This window comes from Hyperoodon ampullatus (assembly GCF_949752795.1).
Source record: "Hyperoodon ampullatus genome assembly, chromosome: 5".
Lineage (NCBI taxonomy): Eukaryota > Metazoa > Chordata > Mammalia > Artiodactyla > Ziphiidae > Hyperoodon > Hyperoodon ampullatus.
The window spans coordinates 123472442-123493291 of record NC_136918.1 but is presented as its reverse complement, the minus strand read 5'-3'; the positions used below and the strand labels follow the sequence as shown (position 1 = coordinate 123493291).

General features: G+C 39.1%; 1 protein-coding gene across 4 annotated transcripts in view; it reads right to left on the bottom strand.

Annotated features, from left to right (window-relative positions):
• NCAM2 (neural cell adhesion molecule 2) overlaps positions 1-1083 on the bottom strand; it is a gene marked incomplete at both ends in the record, with an annotated part of 481818 nt that extends 480735 nt beyond the window's left edge. For all 4 annotated transcript variants that reach the window (XM_079704995.1, XM_079704996.1, XM_079704998.1 and 1 more), the window contains one exon: positions 1029-1083. In XM_079704995.1, the coding sequence (XP_079561121.1) occupies positions 1029-1083 (55 nt within the window). The remainder of the gene's footprint in view (positions 1-1028) is intronic.
• Positions 1084-20850: the final 19767 nt, after the last annotated feature.

The following is a 20850-nucleotide window of genomic DNA, read 5'->3' as shown; positions in this document are numbered from 1 at the left end:
AAACAATTTCATGCTACACTAATAATATAACGTTCTCTGAGATTATTACACATCACAAAATTACTGCTATATTCTTTTACTTCCACCAATGTATGTTTTAGCATTTTGTGTCTCCAATTAAATGTCCAAACTTGTCTGGACAGTTGTAAATGCCTCCATTTATTATAAATATATTTTACGTGAATGTAAATTAAACAAAGTAAGATAAATTTACATCTATCTCTATAAACATAAACAGAGGTAGCTTCCCCAAATTCTCTCTCAGGTTATTCTAGTAAGCTATTCATTTTTTTGTTTTGTTTTGTTTTTCCTTAATAGATAAAAACCCCACCAGTTCCCCACAAGCTAAATCATCCCTTACAGGTGTAATTACAACCTGATGGTTTAAAAATTTTCAACCTTCCTGTATTAACGAAGGGGGGGGGGGACGCTGAAAATGAATGACTGCAACACATCCCTAATTTTACCCATTTGCTTTCTTACACACAATATCCATGGCCCCTCTCTTAGTTCTCAACAGAAATAAACCATCATCGTTCACTTCCGTCAGGAACTGGGGTCTTGGGAAAGAGAAGAAAAAAAAAAAAGTCTCTAAGAATTGAATTTCCTGCACACAACAGAGATATTCCACGAGTTTAACGCTGATAGTTTTTGCTGCTTCTTAGAAACATCATCGCTCCCTTTCTTTTCGCAACCTCAGATATTTAACTGTGAACACACACCAACATACCCATCCAATTTTTGATAATGAAGATCGGAGAAAGCCAAGATCCCAGAAAAAGATGCAGTTTGCCTCAATCTCCTGCTCACTAATGCCCATCTCCCTTTCTGTATTTTCTCTTATTTAAGGGTCTCTACAGAACAGATACAATTTTTAGCCGCAGCTAAAAGAAAGAGGGAAAATAACAACAACAACAGTAACTATAACTTTAGTTCCGTCATTTAATTCTTCTTGTGCCTCCTTCTGCCTCTCTCGGTTGGGTAGAAGGGGGAGGGAAAGTAAATGCGATAAAGCACCACACTCCTACCTTGCCCGCTACTGACAAGCAACCCGAGCAGGTAGAAGGAGAGGAGGACGCTCATGTTCAGGACGTGACACTGGTGGACAGTTCCAAAGTTATTCAGTCCAGTCCCGGAGGGAGAACCTTCCGCTGTCACGGCCGCCTCTGCTAGAGCCGCCGCCGCTCCCGGGGTGCCCCAGCCGTCCGCAGCCCGCGCGCTCCTCCTTGCAAAGTGACTGCGAGCTCCGCTCCTCGCTGCACTATATCCAGGCAGCGGCGGCGGCGGCGGCGGCGGCAGCAGCACCAGCAGCGGCCGCCGCGGCGGCAGCAGAGCCGGGCGGGGAGGGAGGCGAGGGCGGAGGCGCGGGGAGAGGAGGGTAGGGGAGGGGAGGGGGAGCGCTGACGAGGCGTATCCCTCCGCGCCTCACGGCGACCGCTTGCCGAGAGGCGCGCGGTTCCAGGGTTCGTCCGCAGTCGAGCTCGGAGGCGCGAGTTCTGTTCCCTGTGCCTCCAGCTACAGAGGTCGCCGCGATCCAACTGGCACGAGCACGTCCACGAGTGGCGGCCGCACGCTCAGCCTGACGGCGATCCGCACGTTGACGGACATCCCTGGGCCGAGGAGGGAGGGCAGCCTGGAGCTCCTGCACAGCTGCGGGCCAGTTCGCGAAAGCGGACTGCTGGAATGGGTGTTGATGGTGCAGGCGGTCGCCCGGCCCCGCGCTCCAAGCGCGCCCGGGCTTAGCTGGAGCGGGCCATCTGGGGGCGGACGGTGTATTCTGCAGCTCTCATTCCTCCAAGGGCGTGGGGCGGGGGGTTCTCCCTCTTCCAGGCCCTCCCTCTCGCTCAAACCTTCAGCAGGCGGCCCGCTTCTCACGCTTTCCACTGTGCCCTGGCAGAGGGAAAGCAGACGCCCTCTGGCGTCTACACCGCCTGCCTCCTCGTGCTCTAGAGAGTAGGCGGAAAGATGTGCACGGTGTTTCTTATCCACGTCGACCCACTGCTGCTGACAGCAGATACCTTAAGGGAGAGAGATTGCGGAGGGGGTGAGATATTAGAGGGGCTGCGTTCAACTCGGCTGTCAGCGTTTATTGCGTCCTTGCAGACATCCAATATCTCCCCTAGACCCAGTCGGCGGGCTCTGCCTTCGGCCCCCAGCTCACAGCGCTGGCATGGTCCCCGCGAGAGTTGAGATGCGGGAGGTCCTGGAAACATACAAAGATGAGTTGAGCGGGATCCTGCTCACCTCCTACCCATACGCACACCTGCGTGTGCCCGTCTATAAATTGAAGGGATGGAGCCGTGGCAAGCGTCCACACCTAACTCTCCCCTTCTGAAGGTTGGGATATATCCTGCTTTCTCCTGGAAAGGTAGGAAAAGGTGTGTCAGTTTGATGTCAGACCTGCGGCAAGAGTGTGCGAGAGGCAGAATACTTGGACCCAGGGCCCTTGTCGGTCGGCCGGAGCAACCGGCTGGAATGGATCCTTTCGTCTGTACATTGCGATGCTCAATTGCCTCACCCCTGACCCAGCGAGGCCCTTGGCTGTTTCTTTATCAGCGAGGACACAGAAGTAGAAGGGGTTAGGAATATTGTAGAGCTCAGAATCCAGCCCCCAACCTCTACCCTCACGATGCTGAAATGGAGGTGACATTTCTTCCGGAAAGGCAAGGGGTAAGAGTGGAAGCAAGCTAACGTAGGTAGGAGAGATCTTGTCTGCCATCGGTGTTCCCCACCAGAACACTATAATACCATCTTCACACGGAAGAGTCACTTACTTGGAATCCTAGGATTGGGATTACTGCGAAGGGTGGAGGAAGGTCAAAGACTCCTCTCCACCACAGACCGAGGCTGACTCTAACCCACGACTCTCTCAACATCTCACAGCTTGAGAACCTCTTCTTCGTTAGTGGTATATTTGGGACAATATATTTAGGAAGTTCTTTTGCCCAGGCTCCCTCCCCAGACTTTTTCCTCATTCTGGGAAGCGCCAACTGTACTTGAGGAAGCTCACAGTCAATTCTTTGCAGAAAAGGGTGGAAACAACACATTTATAGGTGTGAAAGACAGATGACTCCTTTATTTCACCAGTTCTTGATTTCCCTAAGGAATGAAAAAAGTGCTACACACACACACACACACACACACACACACACACACGAGTCTGGTACTCTTTGCAATTGGATTTTCCTCTTCGTCAAATTATTTTTATCTCAGGCAGAGGGTTGAACTATGCTAGAGGAGAATTTGACTGGTACCCTCTAAGGTAATTTTGACATTAAGTCCTCTTAGGGTGGAATGGAGGGAGGAATAAGGGTAGCAATAGCATAAGACTGTACAAACTCTGTGTGTGTGTGTGTTTGTGTGTGTGTGTGTGCAACAGAGAGAGAGAGAGAGATATCTTGAGTGTATGGAAACAATGAAGCATTGGCACTCAGGAGGATACAAAGGTAATAGAGCTAAGGATGCTGCCCTCAAATTGCTAATAGTACTGTTGAAGAGATCAGGTATAGGGCTTCCCTGGTGGCGTAATGGTTGACAGTCCGCCTGCTGATGCAGGGGACACGGGTTTGTGCCCCGGTCCGGGAGGATCCCACATGCCGCAGAGTGGTTGGGCCCGGGGGCCATGGCCGCTGAGCCTGCGCGTCCGGAGCCTGTGCTCCGCAACGGGAGAGGCCACAACAGTGAGAGGCCCACGTACCGCAAAAAAAAAAAAAAAAAAAAAAAAAAAAAAGAGAGATCAGGCATAAACACATTTCATGATATAAATCAGGCTGTAAAAATGTCAGAAGAAAAGTGAAAACCAACAACTATTGCGACATAAAAAGAAGGGATCATTTCTGAATAGGGGATTAAGAAAGGCTTCAGGAAGCTTTAAAGAAAGTGGAGAAATTAGATAGGTAGAGACACGGGCAAAACAGAGAGGAACTTAAGCAAAGCCTGGGGGCGTGAAAGCACACAGCCTCTGTGGAGAATAGAGAGAAGTCTAATTTGAAAAAAGTACAGAGTGTAAAATACAGAGGTTGGATGGAGTTGGAAAAGGTGTCTAGGACCATATTTTGCCAAAAAAAACCCCACAAAACTATTATTTACCACCTCTCACAACATAAGTCCACGTGTACATGGTCAAGAAGAGCCAGAATGGCTGTCCGCATCCCCCAGGGTTAAGGACTGATTGTGGATTGTAACCCACAGGAAGTTTATCAAGAGAGGGTCTCCTGGGGTTACTCCATAGTTAGCCTGAGTTTATGTTGCTGTGAGGTTTCAATAGCAGGGTGACACATATTCAGAGAAAGCCTTCCCCCACTTGCCTAAACTGCATCTTAGCAGGGAGACGTGCCTCTTTAGGGCTCCATCAGAAGCCCATTCATTCTACATTGCAATGATGAAGTGATCTACAGCCTGACATTTGCCTTGGTCAATTCTACCTCATAGCAGATTGATGTTTTGAGGATAACACGTAGACAAATCGCCTTTGCCCATGGTTCCCCTCCGCACTGCAAAGTCATGCTTCCCTCCCATTGTGCAGATGTGGAGTACTATTAACAAAGGTGCCAAATCTCTGAACATGACTAAGCTATGTGCACTGGGTAGGATGTAAAAGGTATAGAAATACATCCTCCCTCATGTATGTGATTCAGAATTTACATTTAAGACAAATTATCATAGTTTCCATCTACCTGGGGAAGTGTTTCAAGAGGCTTAGTTGGAGCTTTAGTTTTTTTCATTTATAAAAATAAGAGAAAGTTGAATAGAACTCAGGCATCTACAAAAAGCTGAGTAGTAGGAAATACCAACAGGACTGGATGCATGATTAAATGAAAGCAGATAAATTTGTTTGAAAAGAATCAATAAAATGAACACAAAGGAGTAGCAGAGAGATAGAAAATAAGGAGTATTATGTGTGGAAATTATCTTCTCAGAGAGATTTTACCTCTTTCATTTGCAATTAGCTCTTGTAAAAAGCATGATCCTAAGGATCAATGGTGTGTTGTGGACAGGATTTAAGCATTATTTTTATTTTTGTGTGTGTGTTTCTGATGTTATTTGTTTTTAGTCTCTCTGTTGACAGAACTCATGTGTGTTAAGAACATACTATTAGGAAATGGGACAGTCTGTGTGTTCATTTATATTTTTAAAATGTCACAAATCATTATACCTATTCATTTACTTGTCTAGAAAATTGCCTGTTTTGACTTTTTTATTACCACAAAGGAAGAAAAATATCCACTGTATATATAGGCAGAGAGCCTGAAACCTCTATAAATAGGTGAACCACTACTGCCTTTCCTTCTCCATTAATGCCATTTTTCTAATGATCATGTCTTTGAAAATAATTTCAACTTTCTTGGTACAACACTTTAGATGTTTTACCAGGCTGTTTGTGAGCATCTGACAGTAGCTGCTTTAGTGGCGGAATTTAGATTTTAAAACCTTCCTTCGTAAATGCTTTACTTGCTTAGCCATTTTCTTTGAAATTAAGAAACAGAACAGAGAGATTTATGGTGCTGAGACAACCTAATTGTCACAGATTCTTACTTTTTAATTTCGTTCAAGATACATGGGGTCATTTTCCTTCATGGCTACTTCATGTTCCCTCTGGACAAATAACTGCTCACTTCTCTCTGAAATTATGCAATAACTGCCTATAATTTGCCACTTGCCTGAATAACATTTTCTTAACTGTAAGGGATATTATATTTTTCTTCACCGAGACATCTCTGGCAAATATCATGATGGCCAGAGCAGACAATGTAATGAACCTGTAACACATTGACTAAACAGTGATTAACACAACTTCAAGAATATATTCTGGAATATATTGAAGAATATATTCCAGAATATATATATGAGATCAGAAAAAGGAGCTAAACAGTGGCTAGCGATGAACTTATTTGATATGACAAGGATTGTGATGTGAAGTGCAGGTTGCCCAAATATTGATCACAGCTCTCAGAAATCATATTTCTGTCCATGGATAGTATTGACCAAGGTGATGTCCAGCACAAATCCTATCATACGGAGGGCAGTTATTACATACTAGATAACAACAAATCCTTCATATCTAGCAAGTGATCCTGTACAAGTATAGGTTTGGGAGAAAACGTTAGCGGAACGCATTTTTGCAGGGCAATACAATAGGTAATTAAATTTGAAAATCTCTTATTGCATAGGATCATTTAGTTCTTTTCTCAATGGAGTTATGTTACTATTAATTTTCAAATTAGATAAGCAATTCTATTAGTAATAGGCAAGCTGTTGGTAGCAATGGGGTTCCCTCATATATCCACAAACCATTAATATTTGCCTAATAATCAACCACTGCACATTATTTGAATACATGCGTTCATTTACTGTAATATACATTATTTAGGCTAAAAAACCTTACGTTTTAAAATTACATGAGATGATCCTCACTCACTTAAAGGAAAATAACACATTTTCCCGGCCACCTTTTAAAATCATTTGTCCTCATATTTAAATAAATATGTATTTAAGAACAGTTACTGGATTTGATGACCTTCCTAAAACCAAGGAACTTAACATCTATGGAAAACATTGACCTGAAAATAAATAAATAGCTGGGATATGTCAAAAGTATCGGAACAGAGAAATTAAACTAAATATCTGTACATATTTTATGATAAATTAATATTTACAATTCTCAAATTCCTACATTCTGGTAATAAAATAATTTAGAAATGTCTATACTCTATCAACCAGACAGAGACTATCCCTTGAACATTTTGGCATTATTTTCTCCATTATTTCACATATATTGTTTTCTTAGTATGACTTGAGATAACACTACTTAGCATATTTTACCTTGTTTTATTTTGGAAACTAATATTTTACATCATCATTAATTTTTGCAAATATAAATTTAATAACTTTATTTGACTACATGGATTGCACCTTAATACACTTAACAATTTTCCTACACTAAGACATTAAGTGTTTTTCTGTGATATTTATTATTATCAATAACATTGCAATGTAAAGGTCTTTGTCCATAGAGCTTTGTGCACCCTTAGGCTACTAGAAGTTAAATACCTGGTTTAAAAATACAACCATGTGTAGGTACTGAATTCATAAATTGTTCATAAATGCTTAAATTGTTTTCCAAAGTGTATAATTTACCCTCTAATCAGGAAGACATAAAAACACTTCACTCACATTAGCATTGACTGTTTATTTTATTTTTATTTTATATTTAATGTGTTAATTTCCTGAGAGTTTCTGTTCTGTGATTTCTTCCTTTAATTCATCTTCAATTAAAGTATCAGACTCTAGAAAATGTGTGTTTTCATATTAGTGAAATTTAAGGTGTACTGAAAGATGTCTGTTTCTTAGTATCTTATGTCCTTTTAACCCTATTCTTCTGCTCTGAGATCCAGAAATTGTCATTATACTTATTAAGAAGTTGAAAAATTATAGTTGTAAGTGACCAAATGTTCTCAATTTCTCTGGTTTACTAGCATCAAACTTTTCTTTTTATTTCCAAACAGTACCCATACAAATCAACAGTAGTCTATGTATCCCAGTGCATTTGCTACTAGGGATATCTGAGGATGCCTGAGGAATCCTGGCATGTTTCACACCATATCATAAGAACTAGTATGTGTTTGTCATTCCAAACTCATCTCTGCTCTACTCCTTAGAGGTTAACTTTCGCCATCTTATAAATGGTTACCCAAGGGTATACCTTGTTGTTGTATCATTTCACTTGAATCCTAAATCAAAGCTGCTATCTAATTTCTCAGTGCTCAAGCACAGATGTTTAATAAAGTATATTGAAAGCTTGAGAATAACAGAGACTCACAAAACACAAAAGAGAAATCCAACCTTGAATAATAGATAATAGATATAGCCACTGTAGAAGACAGTAGGGTGGTTTCTCACAAAACTTACTATACTTTACAGTATAAGAGCTTACAGCATAAGCTCTTTGATATTTATCCAAAGGAGTTGAAATTTTATGTCCACACAAAAATCCACAAACATATGTTTATAGAAGCTTTATAATTGCCAAAACTAGAAGGAAACAAGATGTTTTTCAGTAGGTGAATGGATAAACTGTGGTGCATTCACACAATGGAATTTTATTCAGCGCTAAAAGAAAATGAGCTATAAAACCATGAAAAGACATGGAGGAACTCTGTGTGCAACTAAGTGAAAAAAAAAAGCCAATTCGATTAAGCTACATACTGTTTGATTCCAATGATATGACATTCTGGAAAAAAGTAAAACTACTGAGATGATAAAAAGATCAGTAGGGGCTTCCCTGGTGGTGCAGTGGTTGAGAGTCTGCCTGCCAATGCAGGGGACACAGGTTCGTGCCCCGGTCCGGGAGGATCCCACATGCCGCAGAGCGGCTGGGCCCGTGAGCCATGGCCGCTGACCCTGCGCGTCCAGAGCCAGTGCTCCGCAATGGGAGAGGCCACAGCAGTGAGAGGCCCGCGAACCACAAAAAAAAAAAAAAAAAAAAAAGCTCAGTAGTTGCCATGGGGAGTTGGGGAGAGATGAATAGGTGAAGTACAGAGAAGTTTCAGGGCAGTGAAAAATGTTATATTATATTATAATGATGGAGATATGTCAGTATGTAAATGTTCAAACCTATTGAATATACAATATCAGGAGTGAATACTCAGGACTTTGGGTGATTATGATGTGTCAGTGCAGGATCACCCTTCCTAAAACATGTACCATTCTGGTGAGTAATATTTATAATGGGCCAGGCTCTGCATGTTTGGGGACAGGGGTGTATAGCAAATCTCTTTACCTTCCTCTCAATTTTGTTGTCAGTCTAAAACTGTTCTAAAAAAATTAAGTCTCTAAAAAAATGCATACCAGTTCTCTTGCAGACTGTTAGCCACTTCTCCCTCTCCCCAACGTAGAGGCCTCTTAATGGATTCTCTTTCTTAGTGCCATGAATTTTTTAGGTATCAAGTACCTTCCCAAGAAGAATTTCTCTAACCCATTCCTTCACTACTGAGAACTAATTTTCCTGCCCCCCAACCCAGGAAACATTTGACCCTGTCTGGAGACACTTTTTGGTTGTCATGACCGGGAGGATGGTGCTACAATAAATAATTATCCAGAATGTCAGGTCGAGGAATTCTGCTCTAAATTAGTTTTCTCCATCTGACTCTGGGAACAACTCCCTGGGTCCCTAGAAAAGGAGCAGTTTGTTTGCTTCTCAAAACCAAAGCCTGCCTCATTTTTCTCAGAAGTATTTTTAATTGTACTCATATTCCAGAACAAAATTGGACACTACAAAGTGTATGGTATGATCTCTTGTAGTCCTGAAAAGGGAATCATTATAATGGAAAAGTAATTTTCCATGTTTGTTTTCTCAATTTAAATGATAACATGTGAAATGAAAAATGCAAGCTCAGTGGGTCTCCATATCCTTTACGTAAAATATCTTTATTTAAGTATAAGTTTATAAGTAGGCCCAAAGTAGACCCACCTACGAGAAAACCAGGCTCCCCAGTCCTATTGACCTGACAAACTATCACTTATCTCCTTGTAAATAAATGTCTGGGAATGGCATGTTTTGGGGGCAGAGATAGGGAAGCCAAGCCTTAAGAACCAGCTGTTGTTTTAAAGCCAGTACAGTCTATCTTCATTAAAATTAAAAAAAAAGATAAATATTATCTTTCTAGAAAGGCCTAGTCTTGCTAATCATACACTCAATTATGCTTTGAAATGGTGTCTTTAGCATTTAATGTGGAAACAGCCACACATAGATGACTTCATTAGGTCAGTGATAACTTAGAATAGTGGGTGAATACATGCTTTATAGCTCCATATTGAAATGGACTTCAGTGGAATCCCTCCAAGAACAAAAACGTGTCTGACTCAAGCTCAAAAATGCAAAAGTTGCTAACAGTCTCCTGAAATGGCTGCTTATAAAACATTAAGACCCATTCAGCAAACTGCTGTGTGTCTAGAGTGCTACATTAATTCCATCAGTGGATTTTACTGCAACCAGTAAATTGTTGAGCAAAAAGTTCATAGATAAAAAAAAGAATCAACGAAGAGTTAAAACCTAGGTTGGTTTCCAGAAGGACTAATAAGAGATGTATCTGTGGATAAAAAGCATGAAGAAATAGTTTATTTACTTCACTGATATATGTCCAGTGCCTACAACAGCTCCTGGAGGATGATAAGGATTCAATAAATATCTGTTGAATGAATGTGTAAAAGTAAAAACAATGGAGCAGGGCTGATTACTTAAGGGAAGGAGAATGAGAATAAACATTGCTCATATTATTTATTGCCTTTTGATTGAAATCCACATACAAGATCAAGCCAGAATTAAATGATCATTTAAATCATCTTTTGGAGAAATTTTACAAGAATTGTTACTTAAACAGTATTTTACAGTTAAGTGATATGAGCTTTGTTTCAATGTACTTAATACTCTGCTGCATACTAAATAAAACAAAAGATAATGCCACTTAAACTGACTTACTGCCAGTCATCTAGGCATCTTGTCCTTGTTAAAAATGTACCCAGGTAAGCCAGGATGAGGGCATGCATGGGGACCTCTGATCCATCTATGGAATTTCTCCAGACTCACCTAAAAACCTCAGTGCCTTCCTTGTTATTACTGTCTTCCTTGGTTTCTCTGCTCCATTTTTGGCTTTATATCCTGGTTACCCATCTCCTTTCAGCATGTTGGATTTGCAGTCCAGTTTTGTACTGTCTTTACCAGCTTTGAAATTGACCCCACCCCTTTCTTACTACTTCAGAGCATGTCTTCTGATATTTCACAATGACCTCATTCCTACTACCATGATAACTGCCCCCTTCCTGGATCCTGTACCAGTTTTCTCGTCCTTGGTTTCATAACTGTTTTCATAACTGTTTTCATAATAACACTAATAAATTACTATTGAGACCAGACCCAGAATTGTGAACCTAGTAATGCTCCTAAATGTAGCACTTATACTGAAGGGCTGGGGTAATTCTAAAATGAATTGTAGTGTTATTTAATTCATCAGAGCTCAAACAGCATTGTCTTAAAACCCTTGAGGATTTCTTTTAATTGAAGTACAGTTGGTTTACAATATTGTGTTAGTTTCAGGTATATAGCAAAGTGATTTATATATATATATATATATATATATATATATATATATATATATATATATATATATATATATAATTTTTCAGGTTCTTTTCCCCTATAGGTTATTACGAAATATTGAGTAGGGTTCCCTGTGCTATACAGTAGGTCCTTGTTGCTTATGTATTTTATATATAGTAGTGTATGTATGTTAATCTAAATTATGAGTATCTGTTTTTGCCTTATCCCTGAAATAGATCATCCGTATTTAAGAATCTAGTGGTATTGAGAAACCAGTGTTAATGCAGGTTGCAGAGGGAGGATGAAAAATGCTGTAAGGAGGAGCCAGAACTATGGCAACTTCCATGAAGCCTGCTACTTGAATACACTCTTTACTGCTGTCCATATTAAAAGAAAAATTATACCCAATGTATCTTGAAATTATCAGATGGAAATATTAAAGAGTGGTTATAAAATGTAACCTCAAAATTCATTATTCATACAAGAAATAAAATCAATCTTCAGAAAATTTAACCTTTAAGTATATCTTCTTCAAATTATAGGTGGTGTCTCAAGAAAGTATCACAGTAACCCTTAAGTATAGTAAAATTAGGTTCACTTAATATTAGAAAGACCAAAGTGGTGTCTAATTCACTGTTTCTCTCTTAACTCTGTTTATTTGAATACATTATTTGGTAGATTTGCAGAAAGACATTTTTCTTCTTTGAAATCAAAAGTCCTAATAACCATAATTATTTATAAGGCTTTTATTAATGGATCTCCTTTTACTTACAAACAAATATACAGTAGTAAACTAAACATTTTGTTCTCCGTACAATCATCATGTATATTCCATAGTCACTAATCAAAGGGATGAGAGATTTTAGACATACATATGAGTCTGACTCTCTAAAATTACAAATGAAAAGAAATTGATGCTGAGAAAGATTAAATGACCTGCCCACATTCACTGAGCTTAAAGAGCAAAATTATAACTTGAATCCAGAGTAATACTTTTTGTGCTATAGAAAGCTTAAAAATGGAAAAATGCAAGATCAATTTCCTAATCATTACATAATATAATTCTGTAATTTATTTTCTAAATGAAGTGTGAGAGTATTGCCTGTTAGGATATTCTTTAAAAGTTAAATTATATTCTAGTGATTTCAGAGGAGCAGTTTTATTTATTGGTGACTCTAATGCCATTATTATATATGAATAGATTCCTATCGTCTTAATTCAGCTTTCATCTCTAATTACCAAAATAACTATAGCTACCAATGCCAAAAACTGAATTAAAAGTGCAAAACTGAGGCAAATCATCAAGGGCTGAAAGTTTATTGGCTAAAATTCAAAAACAAAAGAGGTTTTATACATTTTTCTAAATGTGTCTGATCAACAAAATACTCAATAAATAAAAAGAAATTGGCTAATCAACTCTTTATTTTTTTTATACATCTTTATTGGAGTATAATTGCTTTACAAAGGTGTGTTAGTTTCTGCTGTATAGCAAAGTGAATCAACTATAGGTATACATATATCCCCATATCCCCTCCCTCTTGTGTCTCCCTCCCACACTCCCTATCCCATCCCTCTAGGTGGTCACAAAGGACCGAACTGACCTCCCTGTGCTATGCGACTGCTTCAAACTAGTTATCTATTTTACATTTAGTAGTCTATATATATATACATACCACTCTCTAACTTCGTCCCAGCTTACCCTTCCCCTTCCCTGTGTCCTCAAGTCCATTCTGTATGTTTGCATCTTTATTCCTGTCCTGCCCCTAGGTTCTTCAGAACCCTTTTTTTTTTTGTTTTTTTTTTGTTTTTTTTAGATTCCGTATATATGTGTTAGCATATGGTATTTGTTTTTCTCTTTCTGACTTACTTCACTCTGTATGAAAGACTCTAGGTCCATCCACCTCACTACAAATAACTCAATTTCATTTCCTTTTATGGCTGAGTAATATTCCATTGTATATCTGTGCCACATATTCTTTATCCATTCATCTGTTGATAGACACTTAGGTAGGTTCCATGTCCTGGCTATTGTAAATAGTGCTGCAGTGAACATTGTGGTATATGACTCTTTTTGAATTATGGTTTTCTCAGGATATATGCCCAGTAGTGGTCCCAGTAGTGGGACCCAGTAGTGGGTCATATGGTAGTTCTATTTTTAGTTTTTTAAGGAACCTCCATACTATTCTCCATAGTGGCTGTATCAATTTACATTCCCACCAACAGTGCAAGAGGGTTCCCTTTTCTGCACACCCTCTCCAGCATTTATTGTTTGTAGATTTTTGATGATAGCCATTCTGACCAGTGTGAGGTGATACCTCACTGTGGTTTTGATTTGCATTTCTCTAATGATTAGTAATGTTGAGCATCCTTTCATCTATTTGTTGGCAATCTGTATGTCTTCTTTGGAGAAATGTCTATTTAGGTCTTCTGCCCATTTTTGGATTGGGTGTATTTTTTTTTTTAATTGAGCTGCATGGTGTGCTTGTATATTTTGGAGATTAATCCTTTGTCAGTTGCTTCATTTGCAAATATTTTCTCCCATTCTGAGGGTTGTCTTTTTGTCCTGTGTATGGTTTCCTTTGTTGTGCAAAACTTTTAAGTTTCATTAGGTCCCATTTGTTTATTTTTGTTTTTATTTCCATTTCTCTAGGAGGTGGGACAAAAAGGATCTTTCTGTGATTTATGTCATAGACTGTTCTGCTTATGTTTTCCTCTAAGAGTTTTATAATGACTGGCCATACATTTACGTCTTTAATTCATTTTGAGTTTATTTTTGTGTCAGGTGTTAGGGATTGTTCTAATTTCATTATTTTACATGTAGCTGTCCAGTTTCCCCAGCACCACTTATTGAAGAGGCTGTCTTTTCTCCATTGTATATCTTGCCTACTTTATCAAAGATAAGGTAACCATATGTGCATTGGCTTATCTCTGGGCCTTCTATCCTGTTCCATTGATCTATATTTCTGTTTTTGTTCCAGTACCATACTGTCTTGATTACTGTTGCTTTGTAGTATAGTCTGAAGTCCGGGAGCCTGATTCCTTCAGCTCCATTTTTCTTTCTCAAGATTGTTTTGGCTATTTGGGGTCATTTGTGCTTCCATAAAAATTGTGAAATTATTGTTCTCGTTCTGTGAAAAATGCCATTGGTAGGTTGATAGGCATTGTGTTGAATCTGTAGATTGCTTGGGTAGTAGAGTCATTTTCACAATGTTGATTCTTCCAATCCAAGAACATGGTATACCTCTCCATCTGTTTGTATTATCTTTAATTTCTTTCATCAGTGCCTTATAGTTTTCTGCATACAGGTCTTTTGTCTCTTTAGGTAGGTTTATTCCTGGGTATTTTATTCATTTTGCTGCAATAGTAAATGGCAGTGTTTTCTTAATTTCTCTTTCAGATTTTTCATCATTAGTGTATAGGAATGCAAGTGATTTCTGTGCATTAATTTTGTATCCTGCTACTTTACCAAATTCATTGATTAGCTCTAGTAGTTTTCTGGTAACATCTTTAGGATTCTCTATGGTTAGTATCATGTCATCTGCAAACAGTGACAGTTTTACTGGTTTTTTTCTGATTTGGATTCCTTTTATTTCTTTTTCTTCTCTTATTTCTGTGGCTAGTAATTCCAAAACTATGTTGAATACTAGCGGTGAGAGTGGTCAGTCTTGTCTTGTTCCTGATCTTAGTGGAATGGTTTCACTTTTTCACCATTGAGAATGATGTTGGCTTTGGGTTTGTCATATATTGTCTTTATTATGCTGGGGTAGGTTCCCTTTATGCCAACTTTCTGGAGAGATTTCATTGTAAATAGGTGTTGAATTTTGCTGGAAGCCTTTTCTGCTTCTATTGAGATGATCAAAGGGTATTTACTCTTCAATTTGTTAATATGGTTTATCACATTGATTGATTTGCATTTATTGAAGAATCCTTGCCTTCCTAGGATAAACCCCACTTGATTGTGGTGTATGATCCTTTTAATGTGCTGTTGGATTCTGTTTGCTAGTATTTTGTTGAGGATGTTTGCATCTATGTTCAACAGTGATATTGGCCTGTAGTTTTCTTTCTTTGTGACATCTTTGTCTGGTTTTGGTATCAGGGTGATAGTGGCCTCATAGAGTGCGTTTGGGAGTATTCCTCCCGCTGATATATTTTGGAAGAGTTTCAGAACGATAGGTGTTAGCTCTTCTCTAAATATTTGATAGAATTCAGTTGTGAATCCATCTGGTCCTGGGCTTTTGTTTATTGGAAGATTTTAATCATTGTTCAATTTCAGTGCTTCTGATTAGTCTTTTTATATTTTCTATTTCTTCCTGGTCCAGTCATGGATGGTTTTAATTTTCTAAGAATTTGCCCATTTCTTCCATGTTGTCCATTTTATTGGCATATAGTTGTTTGTAGTAATCTCTCATGACCCTTTGTAGTTTTGCAGTGTCAGTTGTTACTTTTTTTTTCATTTCTAATTCTGTTGATTTGAGCCTTCTCCCTTTTTTTCTTGATGAGTCTGGTAATGGTTTATCAATTTTGTTTGTCTTCTCAAAGAGCCAGCTTTTGGTTTTATTGATCTTTGCTACTGTTTCCTTGATTTCTTTTTCATTTATTTCTGATCTGATATTTAGATTTATTTCCTTCTGGTAATTCTGAAGTATTTTTGTCTTCTTTGTCTAATTGCTTTAGGTGTAAGGTTATGCTTTTTTTTCTGAGATTTTTCTTCTTTCTTGAGGTAGGATTGTATTGCTATTTTTCCCTGTTAGAACAGTTTTTGATGCATCCCATAGGTTTTGGGTTGTCATGTTTTCATTGTCACTTGTTTCTAGGTATTTTTGGATTTCCTCTTTGATTTATTCAGTGACCTCTTTGTTATTAAGTAGTGTATTGTTTAGTCTCCATGTGTTTGTATTTTTTACAGTTTCTTTTCCTGTAGTTGATATCTATTCTTATAGTGTTGTGGTCGGAAATGACACTTGATATGATTTCAACTCTCTTAAATTTACCAAGACTTGATTTGTGACCCAAGATATGATTTATTCTGGAGAATGTTCCATGAACACTTGAGAAGACAGTGTATTCTGTTGTTTTGGGATGGAATGTCATATAAATATCAATTAAGTCCACCTTGTTTAATGTATCATTTAAAGCTTCTGTTTCCTTATTTATTTTCATTTTGGATGATATGTCCATTGGTGAAAGTGAGGTGTTAAAGTCTCCTACTATGATTGTATTACTGTCAATTTCCCCTTTTATGGCTGTTAGCATTTGTCGTATTTATTGAGGTGCTCCTATATTGGGTGCATAAATATCTACAATTGTTATATCTTCTTCTTGGATTGATCCCTTGGTCATTATGTAGTGTCCTTCTTTGTCTCTTGTAGTAGTCTTTATTTTACATTCTATTTTGTGTGATATGAGAATTCTTTATCCAGCTTTCTTTTGGTTTCCAATTGCATGGAATATCTTTTTCCATCCCCTCACTTTCAGTCTGTATGTATCCCTAGTTCTGAAGTTGGTCTCTTGTAGACAGCATGTATGTGGGTGTTGTTTTTGTATCCATTCAGCCAGTCTATGTCTTTTGTTTGGAGTATTTAATCTATTTATATTTAAGGTAATTATCAATATGTATGCTCCTATTACCATTTTCTTATTTGTTTTAAGTTTGTTATTGTAGGTCTTTTCCTTCTCTTGTGTTTCCTGCCTAAAGGAGTTCCTTTAGCTTTTGTTTTAAAGCTCATTTGGTGGTGTTGAATTCTCTTAGCTTTTGCTTGTCTGTAAACGTTTTAATTTCTCCATCAAATCTGAATGAGATCCTTGCTGGGTAGAGTAATCTTGATTGTAGGTTTTTCCCTTTTATCACTTTTAATATGTCTTGCCACTCTCTTCTGGCTTGCAGAGATTCTGCTGAAAGATCAGTTGTTAACCTTATGAGGATTCCCTTGTATGTTATTTGTTGTTCTTCCCTTGCTGCTTTTAATATTTTTTTCTTTGTATATAATTTTTTGATAATTTGATTAATATGTTTCTTGGTGTGTTTCTCCTTGGATATATCCTGTATAGGATTCTCTGTGCTTCCTGGATTTGATTGACTCTTTCCTTTCCCACATTAGGAAAGTTTTCAACTATAATCGTTTCCAATATTTTCTCAGTCTCTTTCTTTTTTCTCTTCTTCTTCTAGGACTGCTATAATTCGAATGTTGTTGCATTTAATGTTGTCCCAGGAATCTCTGAGACTGTCCTCAATTCTTTTCATTCATTTTACTTTATTTGCTCTGCAGTAGTTATTCCCACTATTTTATCTTCCAGGTCACTTATCTGTTCTTCTGCCTCAGTTATTCTGCTATTGATTCCTTCTAGAGAATTTTTAATTTCATTTATTGTGTTGTTCATCATTGTTTGTTTGCTCTTTAGTTCTTCTAGTTCCTTGTTAAATGTTTCCTGTATTTTCTCCATTCTATTTCCAAGATTTTGGGTCATCTTTAGTATCATTACTCTGAATTTTTTTTCAGGTAGACTGCCTATTTCCTCTTCATTTCTTTGGTCTGGTGGTTTTTTACCTTGCTCCTTCATCTGCTGTATATTTCTCTCTCTTCTCATTTTGCTTAACTTACTGTGTTTGGGGTGTCCTTTTCAAAGGTTTCAAGTTCGTAGATCCCGTTGTTTTTGGTGTCTGCCCCCAGTCAGTAAGGTTGGATCAGTGTGTTTTATAGGCCTCTGGGTGGAGGGGACTGGTGCCTGTGTTCCAATGGATGAGGCTGGGTCTTGTCTTTTTGGTGGTGAGGACCATGTCCAATGTTGTGCTTTGGGTCATGTAGGAACTTATTAAGATTTTAGGCAGCCTCTCTGCTAAAGGGTGTGGTTGTGATCCTGCCTTGCTAGTTTTTGGCATGGGGTGTCAAACACTGGAACTTGCTGGTCATTGAGTGGAGCTGTGTCTTAGCGTTGAGATGGAGATCTCTGTGAGAGCTCTTGCTGATTGATATCACGAGGGGCCAGGAGGTCTCTGATGGACCAATGTCCTGAACTCAGCTGTCCTGCCTCAGAGGCTCAGGCCTGACACCCAGCCAGTGCACCAAGACCCTGTCAGCCACACAGCTCAGAAGAAAAGAGAGAAAAGAAAAAGAAAAAAAAAAAAGGAAAATAAATAAATAAATAAAATAAAATAAATTAAATAAAGTTATTAAAATAAAAACAATATTATTAAAATAAAAATATAGAAAAGTAATTAAAAAAAAAGAAGAGAGCAACCAAACCAATAAACCAATCCATCAATGATAACAATCACTAAAAACTATACTAAAAAAAATGGACAGACTGAACCCTAGGACAAATGGGAAAAGCTAAGCTGTACAGACAAAATCACACAGACACATATACTCACAAAAAGAGAAAAAGGAAAAAAATGTATATATATATATACAAAAAAAGGAAGAGAGCAACCAAATCAATAAACAAATCTACCAATGATAATAAGCTCTAATTACTAAACTAAGATAAACATAAAACTAGAAACAAATTAGATGCAGAAAGCAAACCCCAAGTCTACATTTGCTCCCAAAGTCCACTGCCTCAGTTTTGGGATGATTCATTATCTATTCAGGTATTCCACAGATGCAGGGTACATCAAGTTGATTGTGGAGATTTAATCTGCTGCTCCTGAGGCTGCTGGGAGAAATTTCCCTTTCTCTTCTGTGTTTGCACAGCTCCTGGGGTTCAGCTTTGGACTTGGCCCCACCTCTGCATGTATGTTACCCTTTGGCATATGTTCTTCACCCAGACAAGAGGGAGTTAAAGGAGTGGCTGATTCAGGGTCTCTGGCTCACTCAAGCTGGGGGAGGGAGGGGAACGGTATTTATAACTGCAATGCGGGACAAGGCTGCTGTGGCAGAGGCCGGTGTGATGTTGCAACAGATTGAGACATGCCATGTGTTCTTCCAGGGAAGTGGTCCCTGGATCACGGGACCCTGGCAATGGCATGCTGCACAGGCTCCTTGGAGGGGAGGTATTGATAGTGAACTGTGCTTGCACACAGGCTTCTTGGTGGCTGCAGGAGCAGCCTTAGCATTTCATGCCGGGCTCTGGTGTCTGTGCTGATAGCCACGGCTGACGCCCATCTCTGAAGCTAGTTTAGGGGGTGCTCTGAATCTCCTCTCCTCATGCACCCCGAAGCAATTTTCTCTTGCTTCTTAGGAAGGTCCAGACTTTTCCTTGGACTCCCTCCTAGCGAGCTGTGGTGCACTAGCACCCTTCAGGCTGTGTTCACGCAGCCAATCCCAGTCCTCTCCCTGGGATCTCACCTCTGAAGCCCGAGCCTCAGCTCCCAGCCCTGCCCGCCCCAGCGGATGAGCAGACAAGCTTCTCTGGCTGGTGAGTGCTAGTTGACACCAATCCTCTGTGCAGGAATCTTTCTGCTTTGCCCTCTGCACCCCTGTTGCTGTGCTCTCTTCCATGGCTCCAAAGCTTCCACACCCCCCGCCCAGCCCCTATCTCCACCAGTGAAGGGGCTTCCTAGTGTGTGGGAACTTTTCCTCCTTCACAGCTCCCTCCCAGAGGTGCAGGTCCCATCCATATTCTTTTGTCTATGTTTTTCCTTTTTCTTTTGCCCTGCCCAGGTATGTGGGGAGTTTCTTACGTTTTTGTAAGTTGGGGGTCTTCTACCAGCTTTCAGTAGGTGTTCTGTAGGTGTTGTTCCGCATGTATATGTATTTGTGGAGAGGAGGGTGATCTCCATGTCTAACTCCTCCGCCATCTTGAAGGTCCTCCTCTCTAATCAATTCTTTAAGCATAAGGCAAAGAGAGAAAATAGGAGTTAGATTCAGATTTAATACAGTGAGGTAGTTCAGAAAGCATTATATTAAGTCCTTTATAATAGACTTGTTTTTGGTAACATATAGAATTACTTGCTTTATTATAGGTGCTTACTAGATTTCGATTGTAAAGGAAAATTAAATTTGGATAGTCTATCAATCATTAAAATGACTATGCGCTTACCATGATGGCTATACTATAATGAATAAAAGCAACATGGAGTAAAAAATAATTATAGTATAATGTAAAGTATGTGCCATATCTAAAGCTAGAGAACATACTCATATTCACTTTTGTTGGTTTGAAAAGCTGGGAGCTTCCTGGGTGAAAGGAGAGAAAATAGTGTGAAGAAAGTGGCAGACCACTCCAGATTGGTAAATGTCAGGTTTAATAAGCAAGGAAACTTACACATAAGGCTTGTCTTGGGTGACCTGCAAGACCAGTAGATCTTTGCACCAGCTCGCCAGAATATTAAAAGTTTATATAGAGGCCATATCTGAGTTCAGTCATGTACACAGTACAGATGGTCTCAACAATACCTTGTTATCTCAAGGCTGCATCCTTGAAAATGGCTCCCCTGTGTGAAAGGTGGACGAATGTACATTCCAAGGACAGGGAGAGGTGAGCACCCTCTGATTGCCTGAGTTCAGCTCCAGGGTCAGCCCAGTGGTATTGTCTTCTTGATAACCTCCTCCAACAATGTTCATTAACAACTTGGTAAATATCCAACAGCTAACGCACACTGAGTTAAGTCCTTTATACACGTAATCCAATTTATTTCTCAAAGAAATTTTATGAGACCTGTTTTTGTTCCCATGTCATAGATGAGAAACCTGAGGACAATGAGCTCTAGCAGCTGAACAAGATCACAGAGTCATGAGCTGTGGTTTGGACCCAGACATCCTTGACCACAAAAATCGGTATGTCAATCAGTTTACATCTCCTTGAAATATAATGCA